Genomic DNA, 23,358 nt, shown 5'->3' on the forward strand with positions numbered 1-23,358 from the left:
CATCACACAACTCACATTAACATCACACACCACCGCATTAACATCACACAACCACCACACTAACCTCACACAACCACCACACTAACATACAAAACCACCACATTAACATGACAACCACAACACTAACATCACACAACCACCACACAAACATCACACAACCATCACATTAACATCACACATCCACCACACTAACATCACCAACCCACCACAGTAACCTCACTCCACCACAACACTAACATCACACAACAACCACACCAACATTACACAACCACAACACCAACATCCGCACAACCACCACACTAACATCACACAACCACCACACTAACTTCAAACAACCACAACACTAATATCACACAACCACCACACAGAACATCAAACAACCACGACACTAACATCACACAACCACCACACAACATCAAACAACCACAACACTAATATCACAACCACCCACCACACTAACATCCACAACCTCAACATTAACATCACACAACCATCATCCCAACATTACACAGCCACAACACTAACATCACACAACCACCACACTAACATTACACAACCACAACACCACTATCACACAACCACCACACTAACATCACACAACCACCACACTAACATAACACAACCACTACACTAACATCACACAATCACCACACTAACATCAAACAACCACAACACTAATATCATTACACTACAGTATACTCATACAATACCACTAGCATCACACAACCACCACACTAATATCAAACAACCACAACACCAATATCACACAACCACCACACCAACATTACACAACCACAACACCACTATCACACAACCACCACACTAACATCACACAACCACCACACTAACAACACAACCACCACACTAACATCACACAACCACCACACCAACATTATACAAACACAACACTGATAACACACAACCACCACACTAACATCACCCAACCACCACACTAACATAGCACAACCACCACACTAACATCACCCAACCACCACACTAACATCACACAACCACCACCGTAACATCATTACACTACAGTATACTCATACAATCACCACACTAACATCACACAACCACCACACTAACATCAAACAACCACAATATTAATATCACACAACCACCACACAAACAACACACAACCACAGCAATAACATAGCGCAACCACCCCACTAACATCAAACAACCACAACACTAATATCACACAACCACCACACTAACATCTCACAACCACCAGACTTTTTCTCTCTTTTTTTTTCTTTTTTATTTATTGGCATTCCCCTACATCCTTGTGTAAGATGAAGCGCAGAAGCGTTTTACCCAGCCCAACAGGGAAGCATGCTAAGTTCATGTTTGCCTTTATGTCTCATGAGTTAAGGGCGTAGAAACCTGAAGAGTCAGTGGTTTATGTCATCAAGTTATTAAACTCCAACAACTTTCCCTAAATACGAATTCGCAACTTTCGACTTACAACAGGTACCTACTTTACTGCTAGGTGAACAGGGACTAATGGGGGCCAGGAAGTAAGTCCAAACAACTTCCACCTGCCCGGGAATCGAACCAGTGACATGTCGCTTGCGAGACAACAATGGTACCGCTTCTACCACCGATCCCCAACCACCACACTAACACAACCACCACACTAATATCACACAAACATCACACTAACAACCACCACATTAACATCACACAACCACCACACTAAAATCACACAACCACAACATTAAAGTCACACAACCACCACACTAACCTCACAAAACCACCACACTAACCTCACACAACCACCGCACTAAAATCACACAACCACAACATTAACTTCACACAACCACCACACTAACATCACAACCCACCCCACTAATATCACACAACCACAACATTAACATCACACAGCCACCACACCAACATTTCAATACCACAAAACTAATACCACTCAACCACGACCTCTAACATCACACAACCTAACATTAACATCACACAATCACCACACCAACATTACACAAACGCCACACTAACTTCACACAACCACCAATACTAACATCATACAACCACCACACTAACATCACACAACCACTACATTAACATTACACAACCACTACAGTAAAATCATTAACGTCACAAAACCACCACACTAACAGCACATAACCACCTCATTAACATCACACAACCACTACACTAACATTAAACAACCACAACATTAACATCACACAACCACAACATTAACATCACACAACCACCACACTAACCTCACAAAACCACCACTAACCTCACACAACCACAACACTAAAATCACACAACCACAACATTAACTTCACACAACCACCACACTAACATCAAACAACCACAACACTAATATCACACAACCACCAAACAAACATCACAAAACCACCACAGTAACATAGCACAACCACCACACCAACATTACACAAACACAACACTGATAACACACAACCACCACACTAACATCACCCAACCATCACACTAACATAACACAACCAGAACACCAAAACACACAACCACCACACTAACATCGCACCACCACACTAACATGACACAACCACAACACTAATGGAGATGTTCGGGGTACTTTGTTCTAACTACAGGAGCGAACATAATTACCTGTAGAGTTCTGTAGGTTCTTATTAACGGAAATATACAAGGTGCGCTTACAAGCGCGGGTAGTCCTTACACTCCTATAGGGGTCAACTGAACTCACTCTGACCTCTCAAGGGACATGTGGTAAGTGGTACATTAGCAGCTTCCAGATGTCGCCAGGCACATTTATCTAAGCGTGTGGTGACATGAAACAGGGGTATTGCCACACGCTACTGACTAGAGAAATAATGTATATATATATATATATATATATATATATATATATATATATATATATATATATATATATATATATATATATATATATATACAAGTAAATCACTGTAGGTGAATTACACGAAAGCGCTTGGGAACTTCGTGTTTTCTTCTTTCCTTGTGGTTATCAGCATATATATATATATATAGAGTACATACATGGTATACATACAACATACATAATATACATACACCTCCCCCACCCCTATACGCTCTGCAGCAAAGTCTTGAGCGGACCTTTCCTGTGGATCCGTTCAGAGCGTCGAGGGGCTTGATCACTGGGGGGGATATGGAACTCAGCACTGGTGGCGGGGTCAGCGGATGTATTACCGGAGGCGGCGGTTCCTCCACACACCCGACCGCTGGGTAACCGCACCTGGTAGTCCTGTGACCTCCCGGACCCATGACTACGCCCACTTTGTCCCCAGCATAGGAGGTCGGGTCCTGGACACGGATTTGGGTGCCGACACTCAACCTGGGGACAGGCTTGGTCGTTGTGGCGGGCGAATACGTCTTGAATACATTCGGCGGCTCGACGATCACAATCCTCTGTCTTGGCCACTCCTTGGAGAAGGACTGAGGGTAGCAGGGACACAAGAACGGAGGGAGCGGCCATACAAGACCTGGGCAGGGGCGTCCCGTGTAATTGGGTGTGTTGTGGAGCTCAAGGAGACCCTGGTCGAAGGCCTCCAGTCATTATTCCCAGAAGGGGCCACTTTGAGGATGAGGTGCTTCAGGATTTGATAGCAGCCTCAGCGTGGCCGTTGGACTGCCGGCAATGAGGCGGTGACAACACATGCCGGACTCCCCATCGGTCGGGGATGACAAAGCCCGGCTTGTGAACTGGAGCCCTCCGTTGGTTTGCAGGCACGCCCACGTAACGGAAGTAGTGGCGGAACTTGCTGATGGTGGCGGCAGATGCATCCTTAACGCACTTGATGACAACCGGCCAACCAGAGAGAGGGTCGACAATAACCAGGAAGGACTCTCCTGACACACAGAAAAAGTCGGCCGACACAGACTCAAAGGGGCGGGTGGGGTTGTCGTCACTCATGAAGAATTCTTGCTGCTGGCTGGGTTGTAGTACTTGGCGGGGCTTACACGCCTGGACAGCATTGGAGATGTCGGGGTTGATGCCAGGCCAGAACACAGTCTGTCTTGCACGCCGTTTGGTGGCCTCGGCTCCACGGTGACTGTCGTGGAGGCGAGCCAAGGCGTGGGGACGTGAAGCAGCAGGAACAACTACCGAAGGAGAGGTGTCACTGGCCAGAGGTAGGGGTAGGGCGGCAGCAGGGTACTTGCTGCTCCCTTCGTGCACCCTGTTGGCGTATTTTACCCCGAGAATCGGTTTTGGGAAGTCCTGGGAGATGATGGCCCACTCTTGACAATGTCTGTAGGACAGCAAAGGAGTCGGGACACCATTATGCACGTCAATCCAGGCTTGACACGACCTGTTGCCAAAGGTGACCTGTGCATAGAGTGAACCTAGGGCTGGGGCCATCAGTGCACCGTCTGCCGTGACGCGGAGGTCCTTGGGAGGCGGTCCTAGATCACTTGGAGAGAGCCCCAAGCATTGCAAATGCTGGGGACCGATGACCGTAGCCTCAGCGCCGGTGTCGGGCAGCATCTCGAGACAGGATGACACACTGCCGTAGGTCACGATGACGCTGACGTGCTGGGGAACTTTGGTCCTGGGAAGCGAGGAGTACACCCTCCTAATATGGGTCGGGCTTTGTCCAGGGTCGTCGTGCCTCTGATTTGGCGACTGTGTGCGGCTCTCACTGGTGGAAGGGCGCTGCTGCTTTCGCCGACGCTGTCCCTTAGGTTTGTTGGTCTGACAACACTTGTCGTAGTGGCCCAGACGACCAAACACATTGCACTGGACGCGTTTGGCTGGGCACCGTACTGTAAGTGACCAGTGGCCCTTGCGGTCACAACTGTCGCAGGTAGACTCGGCAGCTGGACACACCTGTGTTCCGTGCTGCCTACCACAGCTGTTGCTAAGGGAGCTGGGCGTGGGCATGGTGGGCATAGGCGTTGGGGCAGAGTACTTGTCTTTCTTGTATTGGGACATAGCCCGTAAGGCTGTAGGGGAGAAGGATGGCAGAGTTAGCACACCTGGCAGCCTCATAGGAGCGGCATACTGTCAATACATCCTTAAGAGAGGAGGAAGAGTCGAGGGAGGTGAGGCGTTGGACAAGCTCCTCGTCCTTAACACCCATCAGGATCACCTGCTTCAACTGGGTCTCCTCGCACTGCTGGTGATTACCGGGACATATGTCTATCTCTTCCGAGGCTCTCTTGAGTCGTACATGGAAATCGTCAAAAGTCTCGCCCTCCATCTGTCTACAGCTAAACACTTCCCTCCTGCGGAGAGCTTCATTCCGCTGACCTTTGATGTGCGGTTCTAGAACATCCAGTACCTCCTCTACAGACAACAAAGACGTCGGGGGCACTTGCAACGTGTGTTCCAACACATGCTGCGTTCCCAAAGACAGGCACATACACAGCTGAATGAGTTGTTTGGTCTGTGGCAAGTTCTGGAGATCCACCATTGTAGCATAATCAGTCCACCGTCGCCGCCACTCACGAAAAGTCTGGAAAGTCTCATCAGGCTTCAAGGTGGGTGGGGGTTGGACAACCACTTTGGTAGAGGGCGTTGACGAGGTATCTGAGCCAGTCGGTACCGTAGTAGTGGAAGGGCCAAGGGCTTGATTAGCAGTGAAGGTAGATATCAAACCTGCAAACCTTTCGTTATCTTCCAATCTCCTTTGGTGGTCTTCAGCACGTCTTCTCGCTTCGTCCTCGCGCCTTTCCTCCCTCATAAGCTTCATCAGAGCAATTATCTCTGAGGACGAGGCTGAGGGTCGGGGGGTGTGGCTAGGAGAGGGTGGGGCGTCGCGCACTGACTGGTCATCCATGTCTGTAGAGCTGTCATCCGTCTGACTCATCCGGGCGCTTGGGACACAACTGCGTGAGGTCCGGGGCAAAATTACTTTATCTGTATATTGTATCTCAAATCAGTGTTGACCGGTCAGCCCGTTGTATCAACCAGATCTGAGACAAAAAAATTAATTGAATGCACAGATAAGTAACTCAGATACCTTCCATATCAGGATAGGTTAAAGAAACTTAACTTGCATTCCCTAGAAAGACGAAGAGTGCGGGGAGATATGATAGAAGTATTTAAGTGGGTGAAAGGAATCAATAAAGGGGATATAGATAAGAAGTTCTTATAATATCCGAGCAGGATGGGACTCGGAGCAACGGATTCAAGTTGGATAAGTTTAGGTTTAGGAGGGAGATAGGAAGAAACTGGTTCACAAATAGGGTGGTGGACGAGTGGAACAAGCTTAGCAACTTTGTAGTAAGTGTGGGAACTCTGGAAAGTTTCAAAAGGAGGCTAGATAGATTCATCGATGATAGAGAGTGGTAGTAACTCTCGACAGGAGCTGCCATGCACAGGCCAACCGGCCTATTGCAGACTCCTTATTTTCTTATGTTCTTATGTTCAGTGTGTTCGGGCGTGGGTTGGTGTGTGTAGGCACGGTGGAGCGCGCGGAGGGAGGCGAGGCGGTGGGGGTTGAGCAGTGGGGGGTGAGTTACCCTTGAGGCAGCCTGGGACGGTCGCGCTGACGAACCACTCATCACAAATGCCCTATATCAGCCTTCCACCTTAGGGAAACCCTTAAAACAAGGACACACACTTTAACACTACACACACACGAGGGGCACTTAAAGACACTTCACAGGAAATTGCGATCACTGCACACTGCTCAAAACTCGTTGGTCATTCAAACAAATTTTTTGGGGAGACAATGGCGACGGATGACGTTGACGGAGGAGGTCTACCGGCCTTGATTTTACACGAATGCACCTATTTCCACTTAATCGATCACTTGATACTCACTGCGCCATGGAGATGTTCGGGGTACTTGGTTCTAACTACAGGAGCAAACATAAACACCTGTAGAGTTCTGTAGGTTCTTATTAACGGAAATATAAAAGGTGCGCTTACAAGCGCGGGTAGCCCTTACACTCCTATAGGGGTCAACTGACCTCACTCTGACCTCTCAAGCGACATGTAATAAGTGGTACATTAGCAGCTTCCAGATGTCGCCAGGCACATTTATCTAAGAGTGTGGTGACATGAAACAGGGGCATTGCCACACGCTACTGAATAGAGAAATAATGTGTATATATAGAGTACATACATGGTATACATACAACAGACATAATATACATACAACTAACATCACACAACCACCACACTAAAATCACTTAACCACCACACTAACATCACACAACCACCACAGTAAAATCATTACACTACAGTATACTCATACAATCACCACACTAACATCACACAACAACCACAGTAACATCACACAACCACCACACTAACATCACACAGCCACCACACTAACATCACATAACCACCACACTAACATAACACAACCACCACACTAACATCACACAGCCACCACACTAACATCACATAACCACCACACTAACATAACACAACCACCACACTAGCATCACCCAACCACCACACTAACATCGCACAACCACCACAGTAACATCATTACACTACAGTACAGTATACTCATACAACCACCACACTAGCATCACACAACCACCACACTAACATCACACAACCACCACACTAATATCACACAACCAGAATAGCAAGATCACACAACCACCACACCAAAAACCACCACATTAACATCACACAACAACCACACTAACATCACACATCCTCCACACTAACATCACACATCCACCACACTAACATCACACATCCACCACACTAACATCACAAAACCACCAAACCAACATCATACAACCACCACACTAACATCATACAACCCTCACACTAACAACCACCACATTAACATCACACAACCACCACTTACATCACACAGTCAGCACACTAACATCAAACGACAACCAAACTAACATCACACAACCACCACACTTACATCACAAAACCACAACACTAACATCATACAACCCTCACACTTACAACCACCGCATTAACATCACACAACCACCACTTATATCACACAACCACCACACTAACATTACACAACCACCACACTAACATCACACAACCACAACACTACTATCACACAACCACCACACTAACATGACACAATAGGGTGTGTCATAGGAGGGAAGATCAGCTAAAACTAATGGCCCATCACTTTTTTGGTAGATTTTAGTATATATAAACAGAAAATAATTTCAGTTTCAATATTTTGCAAGCTTTTGCTAGGTAAATTTTAGCGTGAAATTTATCGAAAATCTAACGTACAGCTGCAGTAGTGCATTACAATTAAATAGTGAACATTGCTTTCTGACTTCATTCTTTAACAACCCAACTAACAATATTTTTTCTGTTTCAGATTCTGATGCATTTATAAGTTGATAATATTTGCGATGGCTGCTTGTGTCAGGACGAGGAACCAAAAATCCAGCCATCTCAGTCACTATCTTGGGTCTGGGAGAGAGCTCCTGAAGTCGGAGTTGCCTACATTGAGAGATGCTTTGAGATACGGTGTTTTAATCAGGCAAATCAGTGAAAAGAACCAAAGAACTTACACAAACAAAACATTGACCAGTGATATGACCAAAGCTGTCTTGGCACAGTACACTCTGGCTAACGCTCAGTTCAAGCCTCCAGTCATAACAAGTCAGAAGAAGATTAGTGAGAGACTGCTAGCCAGTTGGGAAAAGGCAAGAGATATCTCTCTTGGGAGAGGAAAACTTGCAGTTAAGGACAGCTTTGCCAAGCACCTGGACCAGTTATTTGACATAATTACTTGCAAGTGCCCAATTGTTCTCTGTCCTGAGTTTGGATGCGATCGTGACTGTAAATCCGAGGCCCACTTCTCCTGTATTTGCAAGCGTGAACTGAAGATTCCTGTGATCGAACTGGCATTTGTCAAAGCACAGAGAGAGAAGACTGGCAGTATAGGGGCTCTCATGATTTCTAGCCAAGATATTCCGGAGTCCAAGAGACAGGAGGCTGCCACAGAGAGACAGAAGAGGAGAAGAGTTGCCGAGGAAAAGAGACTTGAGAAGGCCCAGGGTGAGGTAAAAAAGGCCGATGATTGGAGTCAAGCTGATTCAGAGTTTAATGACTTCCCCATGGCTGATCCGAGTGTTGACCAGGAGAATGGTGACTTTGTCCCTAACCCAGAAAATAATGATCCCAAACCTTCCAGGCATAAGATTCGAAATAGGAAAGATATCCCGAGCATAGCTCTGGCCAGCATGCGACACCACACTGGTCTCAGAGAAACTGCAGAGATAGCAACAGCTGCCTGGATTGACGGTGATTTGATAACACCTGATGATGTTCACCTGGTGATAGATCATAACAAAGTAAGGAGAGCTCAGGAGAAACTTGTCAGTAACCTAAAAGAGGAGTTTGATAAGGGGATAAGAGAAAATGGAATCAATTGTTTGTTCTTTGATGGGAGAAGGGATGACACTAAAGTGTTCATGAAAGTTGGAGATTCTGACAAGTTGTTCCCTGCCATGGTGAAGGAGGAACACTACTCCTGCTGCAGTGAACCAGGAGGGAAGTATTTGTGGCATTTCACTCCAGAGAAAGATGACATCAGGAAACCAGCTGAGATAGTGGCAGATAACATTGTGAACTGGCTAAGAGAGAGGAACGTAGACCAGACCCTGCAGGCCATTGGAGGGGACAGCACCAACACGAGCACAGGGTGGCAAGGGGGGGTCATACAGTGGATAGAGCGGAAGATTGGGAGGAAGCTGGTCTGGATTGTTTGTGACCTCCACACCAACGAGTTGCCACTCGGACATTTGATCCAGGAGCTGGATGGCAAGACTCTTTCAAACAACAGATGGTCTGGTCCTCTTGGCAAGATGCTGGACTCTGCCACTGAGTTAGAAATAAATCCGAGCTTTGAAAAAATCACAGTTGGCCCTCCACTAATTGAGCTTGCACATACTGTCATTGACGACCTGAGAACTGACCAGTACTATGGTTACATGACTTGCAGTGCCATCAAAACTGGGGTCATGCCTGATAGACTTGCTTACCTGCAGATAGGTCCAGTCTCACATTCTAGGTGGCTCACAACGGCTCTCAGGTTCTGCAGAATTTGGGTCGCTCATCATAAACTGAAAGGGAACCAGCTTCACAACCTGAGACTTATTGTCCAATTCATCGTGAGTGTCTACTTGCCAAATTGGTTCAACACCAAGGTCAAGTCATCGTTCTCCGAAGGTCCGAGGCATGTTCTCTTCCAGCTTGAGCTCCTGAGGAGTCAGCCAAGGAAGGTTGTTCAGATTGTGGAGCAGACTGTGAGGAGATCTTCCTGGTATGCTCATCCCGAGGCAGTTCTGCAGACAATGCTCTGCAGTAAGGATGAGGAGGAGAGAAGAGTGGCAGTCAAAAAGATCTTGGATATGAGACTTATGAGAGGATCTAGGCATGACGAATCAGTTGATGACGATTCCTTCAGGGTCAGGAAGACTCCTGAAGTCAATCTAGGTGCCAAGACCCTCACTGATCTCATACATATGGATAACATCCAGGCTGGCAGTGAGCCCCTCTTACCTGCAGCCTCACCAATGTTCAAGTCAGAGCTTTCCTGGACAACCCCATGCATGTCCCTGCCTGGCCCTCGCACACCCAGAGTATAGAGCGTTGTGTACAGCAAGTGAGCGAGGCCAGCAGTCACGTGTACAGCCAGGAGAGGAGGGAAGGCTACATCCGAGCTCAGGTGGTCAGCAGGGAGGTGATGAGTAGAAACAGAAGCAAGAAAGACATGTTCTCTATGGTGTGCAGCAACACCGGGTCGTAGTAGTAAAACCGGTTTTGTATTTGATGATTTTGTTTTCTAAAGGAATATTAAATTTAATAAATGTGTCAAGATCATTCGTTTCACTATTCTGGATCATTTTCATCCTAATAAATTAACCTGATACATTTACTTTACTTTAAATAAGCTATTTAGTGGTGTTGGTAAAAGGGTGGGAATACTGAATTTTCATAAGATTTCAAGTTAAAATTTACCTAGCAAAAAATGAAAATTTTTCAAATCTGAAGATATCACATGATTCTGCACACAGAACTACATTATTAATACCATGGGCCGATTTTTCAAACTCCAAAAAAAAAATTCGCCTCCGTATGACACACCCTAATGACACAACCACCACACTAACATCACATAACCACCACACTAACATCACCGAACCACCACACTAACATCACACAACCACCACACTAACATAACACAATCATCACACTAATATAACACAATCACCACACTAACATAACACAACCACCACACTAACATCACATAACCGCCACACTAACATCACCGAACCACCACACTAACATCACACAACCACCACACTAACATAACACAATCATCACACTAAAATAATACAACCACCACACTAACATAACACAACCTCTACACTAACATCACACAACCACCACACTAACATCACATAACCACCTCATTAACCTCACAAAACCACCACATTAACATCACACAACCACCACTTACATCACACAATCACCACACTAACATCAAACGACAACCAAACTAACATCACACAACCACCACACTAACATCACAAAACCGCAACACCAACATCATACAACCCTCACACTTACAACCACCGCATTAACATCACACAACCACCACTTATATCACACAACCACCACACTAACATTACACAACCACCACACTAACATCACACAACCACAACACTAACATCACACAACCACCACACTAATATCACATAACCACCACACTAACATCACCGAACCATCTCACTAACATCACACAACCACCACACTAACATCATACAACCACAACACTAATATCACACAACCAACACACTAACATCACACAACCACCACACTAACATCACCGAACCATCACACTAACATCACACAACCACCACACTAACATCACACAACCACCACACTAACATCACAAAACCACAACACCAACATCATACAACCACCACACTGACATCATACAACCCTCACACTTCCAACCACCGCATTAACATCACACAACCACCACTTATATCACACAACCACCACACTAACATCACATAAGCACTACACTAACATCACCGAACCACCACACTAACATCACACAACCACCACACTAACATAACACAATCATCACACTAAAATAACACAACCACCACACTAACATCACACAACCACCACACTAACATCACACAACCACAACACTAATATCACACAACCAACAAACTAACATCACACATACACCACACTAACCTCACACAACCACCACACTAACATCACACAACCACCACTCTAACGTCACACAACCACCACACTAATATCACACAACCACAACACCAACATCACACAACCACCACACTAACATCACACAACCACCACACTAACATCAAACAACCACCACAATAACATAGCACAACCACCACATTAACATCACACAACCACCATACTAACATCACACAACCACCACACTAACATCAAAAAACCACAACACTAATATCACACAACCACCCCACTAACATCACGCAACCTCAACATGAACATCACACAACCACCACTCCAACATTACAGTCAACCCACTAATATAACAGTCATCACACTAATATAACAGTCATCACACTAATATAACAATCATCACACTAATAAAACAGTCACCACACTAATATGACAGTCATCCCACTAATATAACAGTCATCTCACTTATATAACAGTCATCACACTAATATGACAGTCATCCCACTAATATAATAGTCATCCCACTGATATAACAGTCATCACACTAATATAACAGCCATCAAACTAATATAACAATCATCACACTAATAAAACAGTCATCACACTAATATAACAGTCATCACACTAATATAACAGTCATCACACTAATATAACATTCATCACACTAATATAACAGTCATCACACTAATATAACAGTCATCACACTAACCTAACAGTCATCACACTAACCTAACAGTCATCACACTAACCTAACAGTCATCACACTAATATAACAGCCATCACACTAATATAACAATCATCACACTAATAAAACAGTCATCACACTAATATAACAGTCATCACACTAATATAACAGTCATCACACTAATATAACATTCATCACACTAATATAACAGTCATCACACTAATATAGCAGTCATCACACTAACCTAACAGTCATCACACTAACCTAACAGTCATCACACTAGTATGAGTCATCACACTAATATTACAGTCATCCCTCTAATATAACAGTCATCACACTAATATAACAATCATCACACTAATATAACAGTCATCCCACTAATATAACAATGCATCACACACACCTTCATCGTATGGGGCGCGCATCACCGCTTGTGAATAATTCAACAGTGCTTGTTGATATTTCTTCTCTTGATATGCTTTGTTTCCATCTGTGCGTCGACTTTCAGATACTTCTCTACTCTTGTGTTTGTAGAAGCTCTGTACTTTGAGCGTGTGGATGGGCTGTGGCAGATGAAACAAAGGAAACACATCACAATACTACCTAAGATTATTGTAATGCGTGTTAAATTTATCGAAAAATTTCCACCATTACTCTTGTATAGGCATACTTAATATTGTTGATTAGTACCCAAGCCTAAGCAACAGGACCCAACTGGAAATAAGCATCCAGTATGCCTTTATTGGTTATCTTTGGTTAAATTGCTTTACCTGTATTGCCTATGTCAGTGTGGAACTGTATACCTACATTGTTTACAGCACGGTGTATATAAATGCTGAACTGAATAATGGCATTGTCTACAGTGCTGTATATACATGCTGAACTGTATACCAACGTTGTGCATATACATGCTAAACTGTATACCCAAATCTTATGCTTACATGTTGAACTGCATATCAGCATTGTCTATATATTTGCAGAACTGTATACCAATATTGTCTTTATACATGCTGAACTGTATACTGGCATTTCCTATATACAAGCTGAACTGTAGATCCGCATTGTATATATACATGCTGAACTGTATACCTGCATTATCTCTATACAGACCGAACTGTATACCAGCATTGTCTATATACATTCTGAACTGCATACCAGCATTGTGTACCTGTGTGGTGTTTTGGTCCATGAAAACTCAGGCTATGTTTGCCAGTTTATTGGTGTAGCGAGGAGAACTGTGTTCAAGCACGGAGCGAGAGTGAGTGGCCGCTTCGATTTTTTTTTTTTTTAAGATTTGTAGGAATAATATCTAAGCGGACCTTAAGTTAAAATGCTGGTCCACCCATTACTGGGATAAAACACCAGCATATTTTTAGTTAACTATACATCTCCATTTCTAGCGTAGGGGTGGATGCTCGGTAAGAAACTGTAGGGTTTCTTGAGAGTGGTTGGTGGTTAACATTTTGGCAACCTTCTCTGCTGTGATAGGGGGTTGTATGTTTCTCCTAGCTAATTGTGTTCCAGGGCACTCATGAGGTAGTGCTGCAGTGAGTTTTCTGCTCCGCTGTCGCTGTTCTGCTGGTACTTGTACAATGATTTCCCATACAGTGTGCATGGGTATCCCAGTCTCAGTCGGTGGAAGATGGCTTCTTCCCTTCTTGTTATATTCTTCATGAGTGGTGGTCTCTCATAATTCGTGACCAGATAGTACCTGGGATTCCGATATGACTGGGCACCCAGTTAATAATAACTTGCCGATCTTGTAGTTTTAACCCTTCCAGTAGGCCAACAACGGATGTTATGAGATGAATGTTGTCTCTAGGATCTTTCCATTGTAGTGCTTCAATAGCACATCGTGAGTCAGTGTGTATTACAAAGCCTTGTTGACTGTTTATGGACGCGTGTCTTAGGGCTTAAAGTATGGCAGCTAGCTCAACTTGCAAAGTAGAGCATCCATCTGTGGTTCTCCAAAGGGACGTGTTACCTCTTTCTATGGTGAAGGCTGCTCCTGCCTTCGTACTGGTGTGGTGTTAGAGCCTTCATGTTTCTCTCTGCTACCTATCGGAGCTCATGTGGGTTACAGTCAGCCTTTCTTGTCCCAGTTTGTAGAATGTTAAAGATTGCTAGCGGGGACTCCCACGGTGCTGAGGTGCTGTAGTCTGGACTCATTGTATCAGGTCCTTTACTGAGGATTGTGTCTTTCAATTCCAGTCGATTTACAGCGTCAGATACGCACAATAGCCATGCTTTCTTGTTCAAGATATCTCAGTTAACTTTCAGTGCTCGTAAGAGCCCTGGTAATCAGTTTTGTTGCAAAGCACGCTGTTAATCGTTCCGTCCTGGTTTGAAGTGATGTGAGACCTGTCTCCATGTGTAAGTTTTCAATTTTTGTCCACATAGGTGCCTTGACAATGACTCTCATAGCGTTATTCTGGGCAACCTCCAATTTCTCCCACTGCTACTCAGACAGTGCGTTAAGAACCGGTGTCGCATAGTCTGTTAATGATCGAATGGCGTGTATATACAGTAACGCGTTCTTCGGACTACATGTCCCGCATCCACCTTCGGTCCTGTCATGGCTCTCATCATGTTGACTCTCTTGCCTATTCGGTCTCTTAGATAGTTTATCTCAGTGTCAAATTTGAGGCCTTTGTCAATCCAGATGCCCAGGTATTTGTATACATTGACCCATTGTAGGGCAATACCTTGTATTTGCAGTTGTGTCACCGGCTCATTGTGTCCAATCCTCATGGATTTCGATTTTGGGATTGATATCTTGAGCCCGAGACTCTTACATTATTCACTAATGAGGTCTAGTGCTCTTTGGACTCAGCTGATCTGGTTTCTGCCTTTTACTATCAGTGCTAAGTCGTCAGCCTAGCATAGCAGTTTGGTACCCTCTTGAAAGGGGAGCCAACACAAGTTTTCCATGAGGATGTTGAAGAGAGTTGGACTAAGAACTCCTCCTTGTGGTGCGCCATTTTCCAGTCTTTGGTGATCTGAGACTTGTCCTTGAAAGGTAACTCTTGCTGTTCTGTTTTTGAGATAGTCAACAATCCAAGCCAGTAGGCATCTCTTGACGCCTTTCCGGGCCAGAGTGGTTACAATGGCCTGTGCATTTGCCAGCCCAAATGCGTTCTCTAGAGGAAGGGGTAGCTCCATCCTCAAAGTAGTTGTTGTTGCAAAGTGGTCATTGGTCAGTTCATCACCCATCTCCCACTGAACTACTGGAACGAGCTCAGTGAATGTGAGGTCCTATGTTCCTCTCAGTATGTGTGTTGGTTCCCCAGTGTTAATGAGCGTTATTTCTGGAACATCTGTCAGCAGTTCCACCAGGTGATGACCATCCTCGTTCATTGTTGTGGTCGGAATGATCGTTGGATGGTGGGCATTGAAGTCCCTAGCAATGAACACAAGTTCCTGTGCTGCTTGTGTCAGTAGTTCACCGGCTTCTAGTCGTTTGGGTGGCGGTTTATAGATGTTGTATACTACAAGACTGTCGTTTGCCAGGTGTATCCGAACAGCTTGTGCCTCTACTCCATCTCCACAGTGAACTGGTTCTACTTCTAAACTGGGGATGGTCCCCCTGACGAGAATCATGCTGCCATGGGAGTTGGGCCCCTTTGGTACAGAGTACTGTTGGTATCCAGGCAAGCGGAATTGTTTATCTTTTGACATCAGGGTTTCTTGCAGAAAGAAGACATCAATATTTTTAGCTATGGCTGCTGTTTGTGCAGTATGCCGTTTGTTGGACAGGCCTTGTACATTCCACTGTGTTATCTTGAGATGACAAGGAGGTGGGGCTATTCTATCATTATCTCTTCGTCGCTGGTGCTGTAGTTGCTCTCGGCGTTCATGGTTGAGTCGCTCTCCTCCTCGTCCGTTAGGAATGGTGTGCTCATTGATGGCTGTATCTTGGGCACCTACTCCAAGGGAGGAGTAGGAGGTGGAATTCCGCTTGTTTTTGGAGGTATTTTGGGAGATTTTTCTGCTCTCTTCAGGGTCCTGTCGGTCTTGCCTGTGATCGTGTGTTTGCTGACGGTCTGTGCTTGTTGTTCTATTCCTCATGATCTGTTGCAAGGTGCTTGGGGGTTCACGGTTTTAAGTGATCTCTCAGATGGCAAGTTGTTCTTCTTGTCTGATATCTGACTCAAGGGCGTCGTCTGTTCTACTTGTAGCTGTGTCATAACTGCATTTATTATATTTTCGGTGCTGGCATCTTGTTTCTTTATTATAGTAGAGAAAGTCACTATCATAATGGTGATCATTTGTTTTATTTGTTCTTGTGTGAATGCCGCTTGTAGATTGGCAGGCTGGGGTTCAGTTGGGTGGTCGCCTGAGAGGGTTGCAGTGTCCCACCAATACTGGAGTGTTCTGTGCTTTTACTGCTACACAGCTCTGGAGCTGCGGTTGTGGAGTTCACTGATTTGTCATGGTTTCCTGCATGGACTGATTTTGTCCCGGTGTCTTCAATTTTGTCCTGTAGCCTGGTAGGGGAAATGCAGGGAAGAAATCCTCTGACAGTTGGGGCGGGGTGGGTGTTGGGTTAACAGTTTTCTTTCGCTGTTGACCCCACACGAATGTGCTCTGAAGTGCTTCTGTTGTGTTTTGTGGTTGAATTTTTGCCATTGAAACTTTCATCCGCTCTCTCCTCTCTGGGCATGATGTGCTCCAAGCGTGATGTTTCTTTCCACAATTTGGGCACTTGGCTGTCGTGGTGGTTCCTTCCTTGTGTGTTTGAATACACATTTCTGTCTTGTGGCTTTGGCTGCAGATGCCACATCTCACTTTTTGTGGCGTCTGGATTGGTGATGTCCAAATTTCTGACATTTGTAGCATCGTAGTGGTTCTGGGACAAAAGGACGCAACTTGTAAGTCCCTCAGTTGCCTAGGTCTACCTCCTCTGGGACTGTCCCCTTGATGTCCAATACACATGCCCTGTCTGTGCTTTGTCCTGACTCGTAACACAGAGCTCTGCCTTGGTCACTTTTATATGTTTTATGATGACTTCTACAGGAAGTTCCAGAGGATATCGTACTAGGATCATTCTGGTTGTTTTCTCCTCGGGGTCTCATGGTATTATCTTGACCGTCTTCCCGTTGAGATTGCTGACCTCGCTGAGGATCTTGGCTGTGTTGTGGTCTTGGGGGGAAAGTATCAAGTCTCCAACTAGATTGGGCTTCACACTGAACTTCTTGTATTCCAGTTCCCGTGCTACCACTACCTCGTATACATGGTTGAATTCGGTTGCTTTGGAAATCTTGTACTTCATCACAGTCGGAATCGCGAAGGTGGGTGGTTCTGCCACGGGGTGGATTGCTGGGGACATATTGTCTATGTCGGAAATGTTGTTTTCCTTCCGAGGCCTCTTGTGGCATTTTCCTTCCATCGGTTACGTCTCTCTTGCTCGTCTTTATATCATTAAATTGACAATGAAAGCTCACTACACCTACCTAGTTCCTTGTTGCCCTAGGACCAGTGCCGTAGCCAACCCCCCCCCCAATGGGGGTCGTAGGTTGGTGATTTTGGTTTTGCAACAGGACCCCCCCAAAAAGGGGGAGCCTACTCTACCCTATCAGCTAAACTCACTGGTCCTGCTCACACCCCTCTAAGGGGCCCCTTTGTGGCCTGTCCTAACGACAGTTCCCGCAGGGTTCAGTGAGGGCACTAAGAAATGTGAGCATAAAACACAGAGAAATAAGCAAGTCAATTCAACAGAGACCAGATATCCACGTCAAAGTGAGAGTGGCGTGTGTGGCGACTGTAAGTCTGGCCAGGCGCCGACGTGTGCACGATGAAGCACGTGGGTTGGGAGTAACGCGACAAGCGTCTTCTCACCTCACTGCTCAGCTGACGTCTGGGCCGTTCTGAATTTTTATTTTTTTTTTAATTGATTTGTAGGAATATTACCTACGCGGACCTTAAGCTAAAATGCTGGCCCACCCACTGCTGGGATAAAACACCAGCGTCTTTTTGGTTAAATGCACATCTCCACCACTAATGTGGAGATGCTCGGTAAGAAACTGTAGGGTTTCTTGAAAGTGGTTGGTGGTTAGCTTTCTGGCAACCTTCTCTGCTGTGATAGGTGGTTGTATGTTTCTCCTAGCTAAGTGTGTTCCAGGGCACTCTATGAGGTAGTGCTGCAGTGTGTTTTCTGCTCCGCTGTCGCAGGTCTTGCACATGCGCTGCTCTGCTTGTGCCGATACAATTATTTCCCAAATGCATGGGTATCCCAGTCTCAGTCGGTGGAAGTTGACTTCTTCCCTTCTTGTTGTACCCTTCATGAATGGTGGTCTCTCATAATTCGTGACCAGATAGTACCACCTGGCCGATCGTGATACTGGTGTTAATCTTCTACTGTATGTTTCTCTATTTTCCACTGGGCAGTTCGTGTTATTGTGGTCTTCTTTATCTGCTCCTGACTGGGCGGGATGTTCATCTCAATGTTTCGCTGTTCTAACGCAGCCTTGGCAGCAGCATCAGCTCGTTCATTCCCTGGGATTCCGACATGACTGGGCACCCAGTTAATAATAACTTGCCGATCTTGTAGTTTTAAACCTTGCAGTAGTCCAATAACGGATGTTATGAGATGAATGTTGTCTCTATGCTCTCTGCATTGTAGTGCTTCAATAGCACATCGTGAGTCAGTGTGTATTACAATGCCTTGTTGACTGTTTATGGATGCGTGTCTTAGGGCTCCAAGTATGGCAGCTAGCTCAACTTGCAAAGTAGAGCATCCATCTGAGGTTCTCCAAAGGGACGTGTTACCTCCTTCTATAGTGAAGGCTGCTCCTGCCTTCGTACTGGTGGTCTCTACAGAACCGTCTGTGTAATACACTGTACTATTGTGAGGTGTTAGAGCCTTCATGTTTCTCTCGGCCGTTCCGAGGCCACCCACGAGTATGTATACCGGCTGACTGAACGAAGCTGTCTCGGTTCAAGTCTCGAACCAAGTTCGGCCACAACAGTCATCTGACTCAAAAACAGTTACATGAGAAGAATAGCGAGTTACAACAATGTATAGGCATCCGTTAAGTATATTACATTACATTATATTACATTTCATTTAATTCACAATAGTTATTCTTCAGTCGCTACAGCCCCCTCCCGACGATCACTTGCAAGGAAAGTGACGAATCGAAACCGAAGCGGCGGCCGCACCACACAGCCGGACCTCGTCAACAGACATGAGCGTATTGGTGGCGTAGTCGCAGGTTTTGCATCGCTTGCGGACGCAGCATTGGTCAATTTGTTTATGCTGGGGCCGGGATCATCCGCGTCCTCGTCGACGTGGGCCGGCTTCAGACGGTCGATGGAGACTGTGTGCCGAACCCATTGGCGGTTGATCGTAAAAAACTTAGACGACCGGCAGAGCACCCTGATGGGGCCGTTGTAGGGGCGTTGCAGTGGCGGTCCGGGTGCCATATGCCGTACGAAAACGTATGTTGCATCGTCCAGTGCCTTGATGATGATAACCTGCTTCTGAAAGCTCTGCCTTGGTGGTGTAAGGAGCAGGGATCAAATACAATCGCAGTGTGTCTCCACGTACGAACCAGGTTGCAATGATGGAGCAGATGTGGAGGCTAGAAACTCTCCTGGAAGGCACAAGCAGAGCCGTAGACGAGCTCCGCCGCTGAACAGCCCAAGTCGGTCTTAAAGGCTGACTGGATCCCTGGGAGAACGAGCGGCTGATGCCCTGTCCAACTGCTTGGTGTCGACCGGGCCATGATGGCTGCCTTCAAATGACAGTGAAGCTGCTCAAGTAGCCCGTTGCTTGTTGGGTGGATAGCTGTGGTGCGGATGTGGGAAGAGCCGAGCAGTGTCATCAGCTGATGCGAAAGCTCGGGTTTAAGTTGCCGGCCTCTATCGGTCGTCACAGTTGAGGGTACCCATAAGCGAGCAACCCAACCAAAGACGAAGGCCTTGGCGACTGCTTGTGAGATGATCTCGGTAATGGGTACTGCTTCCGAACAATGAGTAAAGCGGTTGACGATTGTTAGAAGGTATGGGAAGCCTTCTGAGGGCGGTAGTGGTCCAACAATGTTGACGTGGACGTGATCAAAGTGACCTGATGGTGGCAGAAACGTACCAACAGGTGACTTAGTGTGGCGTTGGATTTCAGAGCTTTGGCAAGCCGTGCCGTGCACGCCACTGTTGATGGAGGGCCAGACATAGCACTGTGTGACGAGTCTCTGCGTTGCACAGATACCAGGGTGCGAGAGCGAGTGGAGCGACTGAAACAACTGTCGGCGCATATCCAGGGGAATTATTGGACAGAGTGAGTTGGTTGATGTATCATATGGCAACGTTTTGCCTTTGGGGAGGGGATTGTCATGAAGCCAGAGCCCCGTATCTGCAGTCCGCAGCAGTTTGGAGGCGTTAGAGTTACCAGCCGAGAGAGCTAAAATGCACGAGAGGGCATTGGCAACGTTAATGCTTTCACCCTTCATGTAGCGAATGTTAGCCATAAACAGGAGGATGAAATCCTGGTGCCATTGCTCCCCTGGTGAGTGCCGACTCAAGGCGTCAATGGGAACCAACACAAGGGGGCTTGTGGTTGGTGTAGAGGCAGAAATCGCTATCCTCCAGGAAGCAGCGGAAGTGCTTTACAGCCAGGTATGCAGCGAGCAGCTCACGGTCAAACGTAGAGTAGAACATTTCCTGTCTCTGCAGGCTTTTTAAGAAGAAGGAAAGTAGTTCGGCGCGGCCGTAAATATGCTGGTGGAGTACGGCGCCGACGCCGGTATCAGAGGCGTCCACTATGAAGCTGAGAGATGCACCAGGGTGAGGGTAGCTCAGTAATGTGGCGTTGGCCTAAGCTTTCTTCACCTCCTTGAAAGCTTATGTTGGCTCTGTCGTCCAGAATACGGCTCTCATTACTGTCTTGTCTTTCTTCGGTACAAGAGCACAAAGCGGGCGAAGTAAGGCAGCGCAGCGAGGGAAAAAACGGTGGTAATATGCCACGAGTCCCAAGAACCGTCTGAGCTGCTTCTGAGTATAAGGCAGTGGAAAAGCGGTGATGGCTTCGACCTTATCGTGGAGAGGATTTGTTCTGTCCTGCGAGATGTGATATCCCAGGAACGAGAGCTCAGGCACACCAAACTGGTACTTTTTTTTGTTGATGATGATCCCATACTGGCGGAAGCGGTCGAAGATCTGGCGAAAATGATGCAGATACTCCTCCTGAGAACGGCTGGCCACGAAGCAGCCATCGACGTTAGAGAAGACGAATGGCAGTTCTCTCAGCACGTTATCGATAAAACGCTGGAATGTTTGGCTGGCGTGCCTGAGGCCGAACGGAAATCTGACAAACTCGTATAAGCCCCTTTGGTCCCGTTGTGGGTCGTTCGACCTGTGCCCGGGTGGGCCAATTCCCGTAAAAAAAAAAAAAAAAAAAAAGTTACAGCAGTTTAACAAACGTCAGTTGGGTTGACGAGTATCTGGTTGTACGCCCCCATGAAGTCTATCTTGGAGAAGATGGTAGCTTCAGCGAGATTGGCGGTAAAGTCGTGGATATGGATAGAGGTCGGCGACTGTCACCTCGTCGCCGCATTGAGGGTGCGGTAATCGCCACAGGGGCGCCAGCTTCCGGGTTGCTTTTTGGGTACCATGTGCAGCGCCGACGACCATGTGCTCTTCAATGGGAGGAACATGCCCCTGTTGAGCATTTGACTGAACTCCCTCTTAGCGATGTGGAGTCTGTCGGGTGCTTGGCACCGAAAGCCGAAGACTGGTGGGCCTTTGGTCTCAATATGGTGGACCACTTCATGTTCGAGCGGCCGAGGGTTGTCACTGCAATGCGTCAGAAACGGAAATTCCTCAAAGAGCTTGATAAAAGGAGAATTTTCTGGGTAGTCGGCTGTGAGTCCCAGATACAATGGTGGCTGGCCGCCCACTGATGCAGTGCTGGGTGGTTGGGTCGCAGATCTTTTGGTGCTGCATGTTGATTGAGAAGCAGTAATACCGCAGGAAATCCATGCCTATGATGGAGAAACCCACATCGGCTACTAAGAACTTCCACATGTATCGTCGGCCAAGGTTGAGATCCAGCGTGACAGATTTGGAGCCGTAGGCGTTGATGCTGTTGCCGTTTGCCGCCAATAGCTTGGTGGTTGATGTAGGTTTATTATGTATGCTGTATGTATATTATGTATGTATATTATGTATGCTGTATGTATATTATGTATGTATATTATGTATGTGCTCCATTTATATACACTATTTATTCAGCCTAGCTAGCAGTGTGTGGCAATGTATTTACCATGTCCCACATGCTTAATTAATGTGCCTGGCGACATATGGAAGCTGCTAATGTATCACTTACCACATGTCGCCCGAGAAGTTAATTGACCCCCCATACGGAGTAAGGAACGCCACCTTCCTTGTGTACATATCTTTATCCAGTAAATAGAACCTACGAAAACTCTATAGGTGTTTGTGTTCGCTCCTGTAGATAGAACTTGATATCCAGAACACATACATGGCGCAGTGAACCGATTTTACTGGATCATTA

The 23,358-nt window shown here is 46.2% G+C and overlaps 1 protein-coding gene across 1 annotated transcript in view; it reads right to left on the reverse strand.

Annotated features, from left to right (window-relative positions):
- Nucleotides 1-23,358, reverse strand: part of LOC121868943 (SET and MYND domain-containing protein 4-like) — a 123,838-nt gene that overhangs the window by 91,581 nt on the left and 8,899 nt on the right. Inside the window, exon 3 of the mRNA XM_042369975.1 lies at nt 13,249-13,408. Coding sequence (XP_042225909.1) covers nt 13,249-13,408 — 160 coding nt within the window. The remainder of the gene's footprint in view (nt 1-13,248; nt 13,409-23,358) is intronic.

This window comes from Homarus americanus, unplaced genomic scaffold, assembly GCF_018991925.1.
Source record: "Homarus americanus isolate GMGI-L3 unplaced genomic scaffold, GMGI_Hamer_2.0 scaffold24694, whole genome shotgun sequence".
Classification (NCBI taxonomy): Eukaryota; Metazoa; Arthropoda; class Malacostraca; order Decapoda; family Nephropidae; genus Homarus; species Homarus americanus.